This window comes from Colossoma macropomum, unplaced genomic scaffold (genome assembly GCF_904425465.1).
Source record: "Colossoma macropomum unplaced genomic scaffold, Colossoma_macropomum, whole genome shotgun sequence".
In the NCBI taxonomy this organism is placed as follows: domain Eukaryota; kingdom Metazoa; phylum Chordata; class Actinopteri; order Characiformes; family Serrasalmidae; genus Colossoma; species Colossoma macropomum.
The window spans coordinates 9,640-22,746 of record NW_023495282.1 but is presented as its reverse complement, the minus strand read 5'-3'; the positions used below and the strand labels follow the sequence as shown (position 1 = coordinate 22,746).

Genomic DNA, 13,107 nt, shown 5'->3' with positions numbered 1-13,107 from the left:
GTCCCAAACTGAAGGCAGCTGCCTCGAGGACTCGCTGCCCGTGCTGTGTTAGTGAAGGGGGGTGTCAATTCATTTTAATGAACCGATTCTTTCGAACTGCTCGATTCAATGAATCGAACGGCCAGTTCATCCGGTTCGTTTTCATGACTCAGTACTGCACTCTTACAAAAGGTGGTTCTTCAAGGGTTCTTTAGTAAAAGGAATGATCCTGTTTAGAACTACGAGTTCTGTATAGAACCCCTGCATGCTTAAATGGCTCTTGGCATGGTGAAATGGTTCTTGATTGATGGAGTATGGGCTGTATATGGTTCTTTACAGCACCTAAAAGGGTTTTGTCAAGCTTTTAACAATAGAAGAACCCTTTTTGGTGCTGTAAAGAACCATTTTCAAATAGGTTCGATATAGAACCAGACACAGCACATTCTCCGTCAATCTAAAGAACCATTTCACCAAGCAAAGAACCATTTAAGCATGCAGATATTTGAGTTTTCATATATAGAACCACTGTCTTTACTAAAGAACCCTTGAAGAACCATCTTTTTTAAGAGTAGCCTGCTGGAAAAACAGACCAGGATTAAAACCTGATGGCTTTCTAATGAATTGGAATTGCCTTAATGGTTAGTAGATACCACTAGTTTCCTAGAGGACACATTTAGATCCGATTGGGAAACCATCAAATTCAGTCCCAGAACACCTATTAAACCATTAGATTCCTTTACGCTGTGATATCAACCCATCAGGACAAACACAGAATACCGTTAAGGACTACTGGACGCCATCAGGAACCAACAGAAACCTGTTGCTGTTCGAGTCCAGAAGTTTTGGAGTCTACATCGATTCCGATTCGAAGTGATAGGAATCGATGGAGTCGATTCTAAGGGTCACTTCCACTCAACAATTTTCTCGTTTCTCGACTCCAAAAATCAAAGACATAGGAAAGGAGATTTGGCAGAATCAAAACTACAACAGTAATTAAGAACACATTATGATTTATGACTCAAATAACAAAGTAATGCTGCATCAGCGCTAAAATTCTGGCATTTTAGTCTGTTTTGATTGATGATGTAAAATCAACTACAAGTCAACGTTGCCATCGGTTGAATTCTTAATCGTTGAAAACAAGACATGGAATCAGTGTTGAACTGTGGTGATCATCATTTGTGACTGTCACTGATTAAACATGATAGTAGATGTGTTTAAATAATATGAGGAAAATGCATTCATTTTATGTGCTGCTGCCTCAAAATTGCCCATCAGGGACAAAAGATCTTCCATTTGGAATATTCATATGTGTGGAATGTATTTAAATGCATATTTTTTTTTCTTTTTCACAATCTACATGTTTGGAATAATAAAACACTGTATTTTAAATGTATCTCAGCCAGGGTTTCAATAGGCCCCTTCTAAATGTTCCTTAGCCCTCCCCCAAAATAAATGTACATTATTAATTCAAGTATTCAACACTATCCATATGGTAACCAGGAGTCAGCGCTGACTTAACGGCACTTAATAGTAAATAATAACAAAGCTGACTGTGGTGAAGAAAAAGTTTTACTGCAGAAAAGATGAGAAAAAGACAGTCTTCAGCCTTTCGCCCCAGACACCTACTTCTAAATGTTAAAAGGCCTGTGGTTCATTAGCCTTTACCTGCTGTGGTTATGCTGTCAGTTGTAATAATATCTAGGCAGCTAAATGTGAGGTCAGCAGTCATGTGATGTGCATAATGTTTCTCTCCTTACCTCATTTTGAGTGAAGTGTTTTTGGTTAATATATATTTCAGATTAAAGAAAAATACCACTTTTCAAAACTGTAATGCATCAAAGTCCGGAGTAAAAAACAAATTTCTAATTCCTGTTAAGACAGTTTACTGATAAACACAATAAAATGACAAAGGACAGTTTTGAAACTGATTTTTTTCTTGACAAGACAAAACATAAATAAAAGAATGACTGAAGTTGTTGATCACAGCTGGGATAAATCACATCAATTCCAATCACAATCAACTGGACTGTAATTCAGCATATATGGTAGTCTTGCAGGGCCAACCATGATCTTCCAATGCATGTCTGGGGACAAGTTTTATACATTTCCATAAACAAGCACATTAAAAAAAAACAATATTTTTAACATGCCCTGTCTTCTTCACACACTCACACACACACACTTCTTCTGCATGGAGGGATTTTTCAGCCATGCTAACTTGTGTTACATCAATAGCCTAACAACAGGGTTGTTGTCCGTTGGACAATATTGATGAGCACGCCATTGGACTTGGGGCTCTGCCTTCACATGGAGTTGGACTGGTTTAGAAATTTCACATTCAGTTTGTTCCCACCTAATAAGTCTACGCGCCCACCAACATTTAGCCCAAAATGTCTCATGGTTGTCCTCATTATAAGATCACACCTGGCCCAGTGAGACTACAGATATGGCAGACAAGATGAAACCCGAACTCATAGTGGACTGTATACTGTAAAGCTGTATACAATGTACTGTACACCCTTTCCTCCAAAGTCAAAAGCTTGGCCATTGGTGGTTCCATGAAATACTTCAAAACTGATGGAAAACATTAAGTCCGAGAGCAAATATGAATTGCTAAACGATGCTTATATCAGCTCCGAAACTCAGACATGGAAATCCTGAGAATTATGTAAATACCAAATTGCCAATTCAGTGTAAACTTATGCTCATTGTTAATGATAAATCAGATGTTAACTAATGTTAAATGTACTAGGACACATTTATCCCAGCCTCCTTTAAACAGCTCAAAACAATCTCATTAAGGAAGCCTAGATGAATCATGTGTAGAGAGCAATGTGGCCTTGAAAAAAACTGCTTGTACATAATCTAACTGCTTTCACTCACAGTGGTAAATGAATGTACATGTTAAAAAAGAGTTAACAATTTTAATGAAAATGATTAAGAATAATGTGCTTAGATGGTGAACTGTTGCATATAAGCACAAAAAAAACATTCTCACAAACTGTCTAAAGGCCTTAAAGTTGCCAGAAGAAACAGTGTGTGGCCTTAATTCCTTCATTTCAACCACCTGGAGTCATTTAAATGTACATATTGGGGGCTGCATAAGCAAACATAACCATTTGTTCTTAAATAGGTTTGGATAAATCTTTTACAATTTGGTGGTTCAGACAGATTTTTATCTGCATGCAAATTTTATCTGCATCTCACAATCCATACGATAAAGCCTGGGTACAATCAATTGATAAAACAAAAAAATACCATAGATTTTACAACAATCTACAGAACACACCGGCATTTTTCAATACTCACAAATTCGAGAACTGTTGCGTAGCGACGTGAAAGGCGTTACACATTTTTTAAGATGAAGGGGTTAAGTTGAAATTTGGGCCAATTTATGCTTTTCCAGCATCATTTATTCTTTACATGCATGATTAAGCCAACCTGGAGTGGGGAATTAATTGCAGTCACACAGCCTGAAGATGCTCAAAGAGCTTTAAAATAAGTTACAGTTCCAAGACGTGTGATAAAGTAGTGTCAAAACATTCTATACTGTCATCTTGTGAATGAGCATGGAATCACTCACACCAGTGACTAGGGGTAGGCAACTACACCACAATACACTTTGAGCATATAATGGACGTCATCAGTACATAAAGAAGACTGACAAACTGCATGTTTCATTACTAAAAGACCATACTTAGTCTGGTTTGATTGGATGTAGTGGAGTGTTGAGTGTTTTGTTTCATGGTATGGCACATTCAGTCTCTTTAAAGAGTATGGCTCCCTCGCTATTGATTCAGTCAAGAGCCAGTGTTAAAATTACAGATAACTCAAAGATGAGATGGAAAAAACCTCATAGTAGCTGAATTGTCTATTGTTCTGCTGAGTGCATCCTGATAAAGGTGCTATACTTTATCCAAAGTTCAACATCCACCTCTATTCAGTGCCCTGTTCTCCGCATCACTTTGGCACTGTTTATCTCCAGAATAATGATATCGCATCAGGTGGTTCTTCAGGCTGACGTTGTGATTGAAACACTCTCCACACTGCTCACACATGAAGGGCTTCTCCCCGGTGTGGAGACGCATGTGGGAGCTGAGATTTCCAATTTGGTTGAAGGAACGATCGCACACCTGGCACCTGAAGGGCTTTTCTCCAGAGTGAATGAGTTTATGTCTCTTCAGCTTGATAATGTCCCTGAAGCGCTTCCCACAAGTGTCACAGGCATACTTACATGGACCTCTATGGAGCTTGAGGTGGGTGTTGCGTTTGTAAATGTTGTCGAACTTTTCTGGACAGTCTGGACAGCTGTATGGCTGTTTCTCCTTCGGATGGGTCTGCTCATGCTCCAGCTTTGATGGCCTGTTCGTGAAGAGCTTCAAACAGTATTTGCACGGGTGGTCAGCGTCCTTATGGAGCTTACTGAAATGTCTCTTTAGGCCAACTTCGGTAAGGAATCTTTTCCCACACTCTGGACAGACGATAGGTTTGGTCTTGTGTTCACATATATGATCTTTACTACCGCTGGATTTGGGTTCTGCTAAAATAAGCTTGCCACATTCCTGGCAGAGCTTGCGAAATGGTTTGGCTCCATGCTCCTTTTCAGCATGTTTCTGAAAGCTGGCAAAGTCATCAAAGTGAACAAGTAGTTTATCAAAATGATGGGTCTCGACGTCGTCACCAGCGCCGCACTGGGCACAGGCGAACACTTTTTTGTGGCGATGGAGGGAACAGGAGAGCGTAGCGTCAGTCCTGCAGACTGTGCACCACATCACAACCTTACCTTGACCATCCTCTATTAAAGTGCTGTCTTCATCCACGGATACATCGGAGTCTGCGGCCGCTTCGTCCAAATGTGGTTCCCACTCATCCGAACTGTCCTGCTTCTTAGACTTCCTCTTTCCTTTTTTCTTTTTCTCCACTTCTTCCTGCTCGCTTGATTCGTCTTCAGTGCTCGATAAATACGACCCCTCTTTTTCGATGAACATCTGCTCACTGTTCTGTCCAGTGCCCTCGTTATCTGAAGACACAATCTGAACCACAACCTGCGGGATATAGAAAGCCTTTGATAAGGAAAGTGGGGTAACAGGAACAAGTGAAGAAGGGTTTACATGTTAATATTTGTAAAGGCTGTCAATAAGCATTCCACGCTTTCTTTCACAGTTCTAGGTATTGACCAGGTAAATGTGAGGTACAAACACCAAAGTATGAGATAATTCATTCGAGTAACATCATGGCGAGTTCCAAGACAGTTTAACCAAATTACACCCGAAATGTCAAACAGGTTCTACATAATGACTGACTATGTGTCGGGTACAATCACCAAAGTGCTAGGTAATTATTTTGAGGAAAATGATAAGTATCAAGACTGATAAGGTGATAAAGATGTAGTTAAATACTACATTTTACATTAAAGTCACATGTTTATGTAGGAAAGTAAAAGGGAAACGCCTCAAAGTACCAGGTAAATTGTGTGAAATGACAGTAAAAATTACAAAGATAGTTTTCTGACATAAAAGGCAAGGAGCCGTGAAAGTACAGTAAGAATCACTCTCTTTTACAGGCCAGATTCTGATTCATTTAATGAACAGGTACATACTATATAAGACTTGAACTTCATTGGTGCTGTTGTTTTACATCACGTACGTACCTGGTGCCTTACTGCACATATTGTGGAGTTTGTGCCACATACTCATCCAGTTAATAGCTAGAAGCTGTTACATTACAGTGAGTTTAGTTAGACTGCCCTGGAATTTACCATCACATTAACCAAAAATAATTATCCAGTATTTTGTACCACACATTTATCTGTTTAATACCTAAAATGTAAGGGACTGTAAACAAACATGGTAATATGATGAGACAGGAGTTTGCCTTGTATTCCTGTAACATGTTGTAGCTCAACTGTACAGGGACCTGAACGCTGTCCAGACATAGCTACTCAGGCTGAACTTCAATATAAAACTCCCAGCTACATAAAATACATACAAGTACATTTAAGTCCCTGGTCACACTGATGACAACTGAATGAACTCAACTGGGAAGACTTTAGTTTAAAGAAGGTTCTTTCCCACCAGAAGAGTACAAGTGCTGCATGAGTACAGAGAACAGTGAAGGTTCAGATAAGAGAGAAAGAACAAAGAACATTTTTACTGTGTAATAGTGCTGCACAGTGTACCCTGCTGGCTGTACTTATATCCAATCAGGGGCCTGGAAAAGTTTTATGACCAGCTTTGGCTTCATCTTACAGGGCGTTTAGCTTAAGCAGAGGGGGTTTAGCCAGAAATGTCAGGAATGTAGAGACAGAGAACAAAAGAACACATGAATGTGATGGTTCTTTAACATATTAATGATAACAGATAACAAAGAAATAAGAACATATGCTTATAGTTAACTCATGCATATTGATATTCATAATACTGATGACTTATAGCCTCAGTGCTTAAACACATACCTCCTTGCTATCCCCGTCCCCAGGCTCTAGTGTGTGTTCCGCCTCTGGGCATGAAGCTGCACCCTCAGAGTCTTTGTGCTGCGCATTTAAGGCCTCCGCAGGTTCGTCAGCAGGAGTGGGGTGACTCCTCCACTGTCTGTGGTGACCACAGCTCTGGCAGTCCTGGGTAATTGAAAACTGCCTTTCATTGCCCTCAATGGTAATGCAGCTCTCTATCTGACAGAGTGAGCAGTACTGGAAGAGCTCCAGCAAACACTCTGTGTTCACCAACACCTCATTACACCTGAAAATGAGGCGAAATAGGAGATATTATTGTTCATAACCAGACTTTATTTGCCATTTATGTATGTGGAATGCATGTGAATCAGTATGACAAATGGTAAAATGTAAGTTTCAGTATGCTGATGTACAACACAAGCAGTACTGCAGTCTCATGGAAAGTAAGGAAAAAAGGAACAGTGAAGTGAATGTCTTACTTAAAAATGTTAGTTCCATGATACGTCTGAAGGCTCTTGACAGCTGTGGAAGAAAATTGAACCATGTTCATTCCAGGCTCATAAATACATGGCAGAACTGAACTTGTGGTTGAACGTTTCACCAAAATACTAGTATAACAAAACAGTCTGACTGTGCTAACATGGTACACAGTGATCCACCAACACAGTGTTAGCAGCAGTCTGAATGCTCACAGTATTGATAATACTCTGTGTATGTAAAAAAAAACAAAAAAACATTACATTCACCATAAAGACTCGTAAAAAGTCTTTAATTTGTTGACAGAAACAGCAGAATTGGTGGGCTGTAGCACAACACAACCTCTACTCGCCTCTTCTCCACAAACATTTCAAACTTTTTCTCTCTTACAATAACTTTTGACAGCGCTCTTTTATTTTGAAAGGCGTCTGGGCTTTCCCACCTACAACTTTTATACATTTGTCCTTGGTAGCCTAAGAATGCAGGCCTTAAATTTGGCCTGCCATCAAAATCAAATTAGCCTAATAATAATCATTCTTGTGTACACACAGCAGGTAGGTAGCTTGCTTCTCTTAGCATGGTCTCAAAACCAAAATACAAACTGATGCAAATGTATTAAAATGTTTCTTAGAGGACAGAAGGACCCAAGAAAACACTGTTTTGTGCATATAACCTATTACTGCACTGTTAGTGTTCAGAAATAAACAAGAAGAGTGAGAAAGTTAAACTGTTTTTGGGTCTGACTTAGTGGCGAAAGACATAAGTGGGTCCTGAGGCAAGATGGAGAATCACTCGCCTAGAGCATTCCTCCTTTACAGGTGGAGCACATGGATTGTACACTATCCATGCGCCTCCATCACGGTTCAAATCAAATGAAATACCTGTGGTTAGTGTTCAGAGATTGCTGTAGACAAGGTTCAGGGTGTTTTGCCCCAGTATAGCAAGGACTTGACAGAAAATTCTTCCATTACAACAGCCTATACTGATCAGGCATAACATTATGACCACCTCCTTGTTTCTACACTCATTGTCCATTTTATCAGCTCCACTTACTATATAGGAGCAATTTGTAGTTCTACAGTTACAGACTGTAGTCCATCTGTTTCTCTGCATACTTTGTTAGCCCCCATTTAACCTGTATAAACAGTGTCTCTGCTGGACTGAGAATAGTCCACCAACCAAAAATATCCAGCCAACAGCGTCCAGTGGGCAGCGTCCTGAGACCACTGATGAAGGACTAGAGGACGACCAACACAAACTGTGCAGCAGCAGATGAGCTATCGTCTCTGACTTTACATCTACAAGGTGGACTGACAAGGTAGGAGTGTCTAATAGAGTGGACAGTGAGTGGACACAGTGTTTAAAAACTCCAGCAGCACTGCTGTGTCTGATCCACTCGTACCAGCACAACACACACCAACACACCACCACCACCACCACATCAGTGTTACCGCAGTGCTAAGAATGATCCACCACCCAAATAGTACCTGCTCTGCGAGGTTCCATGTGGGTCCTGACCACTGAAGAACAGGGTAAAAGGGGGCTAACAAAGTATGCAGAGAAACAGATGGACTACAGTCTGTAACTGTAGAACTACAAAGTGCACCTATATAGTAAGTGGAGCTGATAAAATGGACAATGAGCGTAGAAACAAGGAGGAGGCCATGTGGTAATGTTATGCCTGATCGGTGTATGGATGCCTGCCTGCCTGCCTGCTCTGCTGCTGGTAAGACACTGATAACCAGTTTTATTTCTCCCTACCTTTACGCCACGATTTCTCTTCCACCTCGGAACATGTTGAGAGTGGAGTAGGTGTATTTTCTTTTTCGGAAAACACCTTTAAAATCAAGAATTATATTAGGTATTGCACACTGTTTGAATGATAAAAAGTGCAGTGGTCTTTGCGTGTGGTGTCATCTGTACTTCAGCAAAATCTGGAGTTGAAACTTCATTCATCAACGAATCTGTTCCCTAAAACTGGACTTACTATCTTCAAATTTACTGAACTCAGCGCCATGTCCAAAACATCAAAATATGAACCACCTTCTGACGTCTCCCTTCACTCCTCGTCCTCGGAGCCAAGATGGTACAGGATGATGAGGATGATGATGATGTTGAATGCTGTTGATCGGCGAGTCTAAGGGCTGGACTTGGCTCATCCTTGGGGCTACAGTCCTGGACCTGTGAGGGGAGATACAAGTCATAATGTCAGCGGAGACTGATAAGTTACAAAGAGATACTGTATCGAGCCTCTATGCAAGATGTATGCTACCTTCACGGTTTCGCTTAAACCAGTATCTCCAGTCTGATGCCTGGTATATGCAACAAAACTTGTATCTCCAAAATGGTAACGTTACATGAGATTTTGGGGCATTTCTATTGGTCCACTCATCACAAAAAACTGTCACACAATGTAAGGGGTAGCTGGCATTTTTATATCATATGGAGATATGAGTTTTTTTTTTCCAACAGGTATGTTGAATGTATGAAGATCTAGAGCCCATGCGTCAAACACAAGGCCCGCGGGCCGGATCAGGCCCGCCACACAATCCTATCTGGCCCACAAAAGTATTTTAATTTCCTATTAATATTAGCCCATTTCACAATGCCCTGCACTACACTCCCCAACATGCACTGCAATGCAATGTGCTCTGACTACCACAATAACAGTCTATCAGACAACGGTTACACCTCAGTTCTACACAATTCCACACCAGTCATATCACCAAAATGCATTTCAGCTGCAGTTTAATGAATATAAACACCTAATGTCAGCTAACCAGCTCAACTGTTAACAAACTTGCAGCAAAGAAAGGATGACAGGCGTCTAGTTTAAGAAAATAGGTAGGTTTAAAAGACAGAGCTCCTGGGGACATTTACATTTGGAATATTTTAAGTATTCATGTAATATTTTAAGGTCTACTACAAGAATCTGTATTTTACTGTTGATAAAACCCCCTTATAAAACGCAGTTAATCAGGCGACCAGCCACCCAAACTGTTTGGTGGATCCTCCCGGAATCACTGACTGGTGGCTCTGGTTCAAGTCCCTCCAATAGCGCGTCAGAAACAGACCGGATATGTTCCCATTCCTGTGGTCCACAGCAGGCAGGCAGGCTGAACTAGCTGGCTGCTATGCACTTTGTAACGGAGCAGCAGACGCTGCCCTCAGACTAACCTGTGAAGATGGTCAATCACTGCTGCGTCAAAGCGCTTCCACAGGTTCCCTAACGATCTGAACATCTGCAGACTGTGGCTCTCAGTCATAAAGCACCGACTGGCCTCAGAGAACATAAACAGAGACAGTGTGAAGAACCTGCGGGTGTGCAGTGATCACTTCTTACCGGAGGATTACAGGAAACTGTCATTAAATAACACACTGAAGTCTTCAGCTGTTCCGTCGCGCTGTGACCCTCAGAGCAGCGAGGCGGAGGTAATACAGTTCTTCACGGGTCGAGAGTTATTTAGTAAAGTCAATGGTTCTATTTAGAACTACACTCAAAGATGGTTCTTCAAGGGTTCTTTAGTAAAGAAAATGTTTCTACATAGGACCATGAACACTCAAAGAACACTTTGCATGATTTGCATTCTTCAGACTATATAGAACCTTTTTGAAAAGGGTTCTATTTAGCACCAAAGAGGTTCTTCAATTGCTACAATATCAAGCTCTTTACAAAAGAAAAACCCCCTTTTGATGTTATATAGAACAGGGCGTGTGAGCGACATCTGCTGGTGAAGAGGATGCAGTGCAGACAAGAGCCCACTCAGGATCTAGAACCCTCGTGGATGTGATGCACCAGGGAAATGCACATCAATGAGAGTGACTTTCTGACCTTGTCTGTAATGCAGCTGATGTATGTCAGCTCTGATAGTATAATGTGCACTCTTTAAAAAGATGGTTCTTCAAGGGAATGGTTCTATTTAGGGCTATGACTTCTACATAAGACTATTTCATGCTATAATAGTTCTCTGCATGGTAAAATTGTTCTTCAGATTGATGGAGAATGTGTTGTATAAGGTTTCTGAAAAACCAAAAGGTTCCGTTGTTACAACACTCTTAAAAAAGATGGCTCTTCGAGGGTTCTTTAGTAAAGAAAATGGTTATATACAGAACCATGAACACTCAAAGAACCCTTGCATGATTAAAGGGTTCTTTGCATTATGAAACCGTTCTTCAGATGTGCTGTACATATAATGTTTTTGAAGGTTGTATACAGGACCTTTTTAAAAAGGGTTATAAGCTTGCCATCGTAACAACAGAAGAACCCTTTTGGGTGCTATGTAGAACCTTTTCCAAAAAGGTTCTATGTAGAACCATCAACAGCACATTCTACATCAAATCTGAAGAACTCTTTCATGTTGCAAAGAACTATTTAATCATGCAAAGGATTCTTTGAGTGTTCATGGTTCTACATAGAACTATTTTCTTTACTGAAGAACCCTCAAAGAACCCTCTTTTTTAAATGTGAAGCTTCACATTGTAACAACAGAAGAACTCTTTTTGGTGCTATACAGAACCATTTTCAAAAATCATATACAACACATTCTCGATCAATCTGAAGAACCACTTCATCATGCAGAGAACCATTTAAACATGCAAATGGTTCTTTGAGTGTTCATGGTTATATATGGAACCATTTTCTTTACTCAAGAACCCTTTAAGGACCATCTTTTTTAGAAAGTGTAGGTTTCTTATCTAATTGACAGGATGGCTTGACTTCAGTACTGTTGCTTGATCTCTGCCTGTTGTAAATGGATGTACAGCATTTAAGTCATATTAGATCCTAATTCTACCTAAAGAGACAGAGATCAGCTTCACCAAATACTCATATTTTATGATACACTTTCTGACCATTACTACTATAAACATCTCCTGGGGGCACCCAGATCCCCCTAGTAAAGTATCAGCCCCCTCATCCTTAAATCACTAGTGAAGCCCCTGGACGCAGCTAAGGACTTCTGGAGGGAATTCATTAGATGGATCAGGTGGGGTTTATCAGTGCTGGAGCTAAAGACTGCAGGCAGGTAGATCTCCAGGAGCAGGGTGGGTGACCACTGAGCAAAAGTGAACCCCAATCCTGGGGACATACCGGCCCACCACACCTGATCCAGCTCACCAGGTAATCAAGAAGCTCTTCATGAGCTGAATCAGGTGGGCAGAGGGCAGGTCATAGGGCTGTGGGTCCCCAGGACTGGAGCTGAAAACCACTTAACTTACCCCAGTTCGTTCAGGAGGCTTGACAACCCCGACTGACGGCACCGCCGTGTCCCTCAGAAAACGCCTCATAGTCCGGGTCGCCAGCTCCATCTTCTCGTAGTAATCACAGGGCTGGAAATGCTCCTCGCAGATCACCTTCCCTTTGAGCTTCTCCACCGGAGTGCTGGTGTCCACCCCGAGGGCGGTGAGCCACAGCTTCAGCCGCTTCTCGTCCCTCAGCGGAAGGCGGTGAAACATCGTAGCCGACCAAGTCTTTTGTTTATTACAGCACGTTTTGACAAAACACTCACGGACCATGATGGAGCTGCTGCAGTCAGACCGTTACTGAGCGACTGATTAATATACAGGCGCCTTCTCAGCCCTGCTGCTGAAACACCATGACATGTAGGTCAGCTGGTACCCACATTTCCCAGGAACTTTACTATCCCACCACAGCCTACAGACTGAGCCTCGCCATGTTTGTGGGGGCGGGCACTAGTATCCATTACCAGATTGGATGATGCACCTGTCAATCATCGAAGCAACCAGCCAATACCGTCCGTCTGCACGACCACAACACCGTCATTAACGGGAGACGCATTCTGCAAAACATCCTCCACTACACTCAAAGACGGTTCTTCAAGGCCTCTTTAGTAAAGGAATGGTTCTGTTTTCTATTCTATGTAGAACCACTGCATGCTTTTGCATGGTGAGGTGGTTCTTCGGATTGATGGAGAATGTGTTGTATATGGTGCTATACAGAACAATTGTCAAAAAGGTTCTATGTAGAACCATATACAACCTTTTTTTTCCATGCAGTTCATGAAATTGTTCTATATAGCAACATTCCCTTTACAAAGAACCCTTAACAAACCATATTGAGTGTAGACACACTTAAACATACACACTTAAAAAAGATGGTTCTTCAAGGGTTTTTTGTAAAGAAAATTGTTCTACATTGAACCATAAGCACACAGAGAACCCTTTGCATGAGGAAAGGT

General features: G+C 41.2%; 1 protein-coding gene across 1 annotated transcript; it reads right to left on the bottom strand.

Moving 5' to 3' along the window:
- Positions 1-2,892: 2,892 nt before the first annotated feature.
- On the bottom strand, positions 2,893-12,592 carry LOC118801588 (zinc finger and SCAN domain-containing protein 2-like). Its single transcript, XM_036561947.1, has 6 exons — positions 12,128-12,592; positions 8,954-9,091; positions 8,672-8,747; positions 6,913-6,955; positions 6,437-6,719; positions 2,893-5,027 (listed from the first exon to the last, which is right to left on the bottom strand). Exons 1-6 carry the CDS (start codon positions 12,422-12,424, stop codon positions 3,906-3,908), a joined length of 1,959 nt encoding a protein of 652 aa, XP_036417840.1. The 5' UTR covers positions 12,425-12,592; the 3' UTR covers positions 2,893-3,905.
- Between the last annotated feature and the right edge of the window lie 515 nt (positions 12,593-13,107).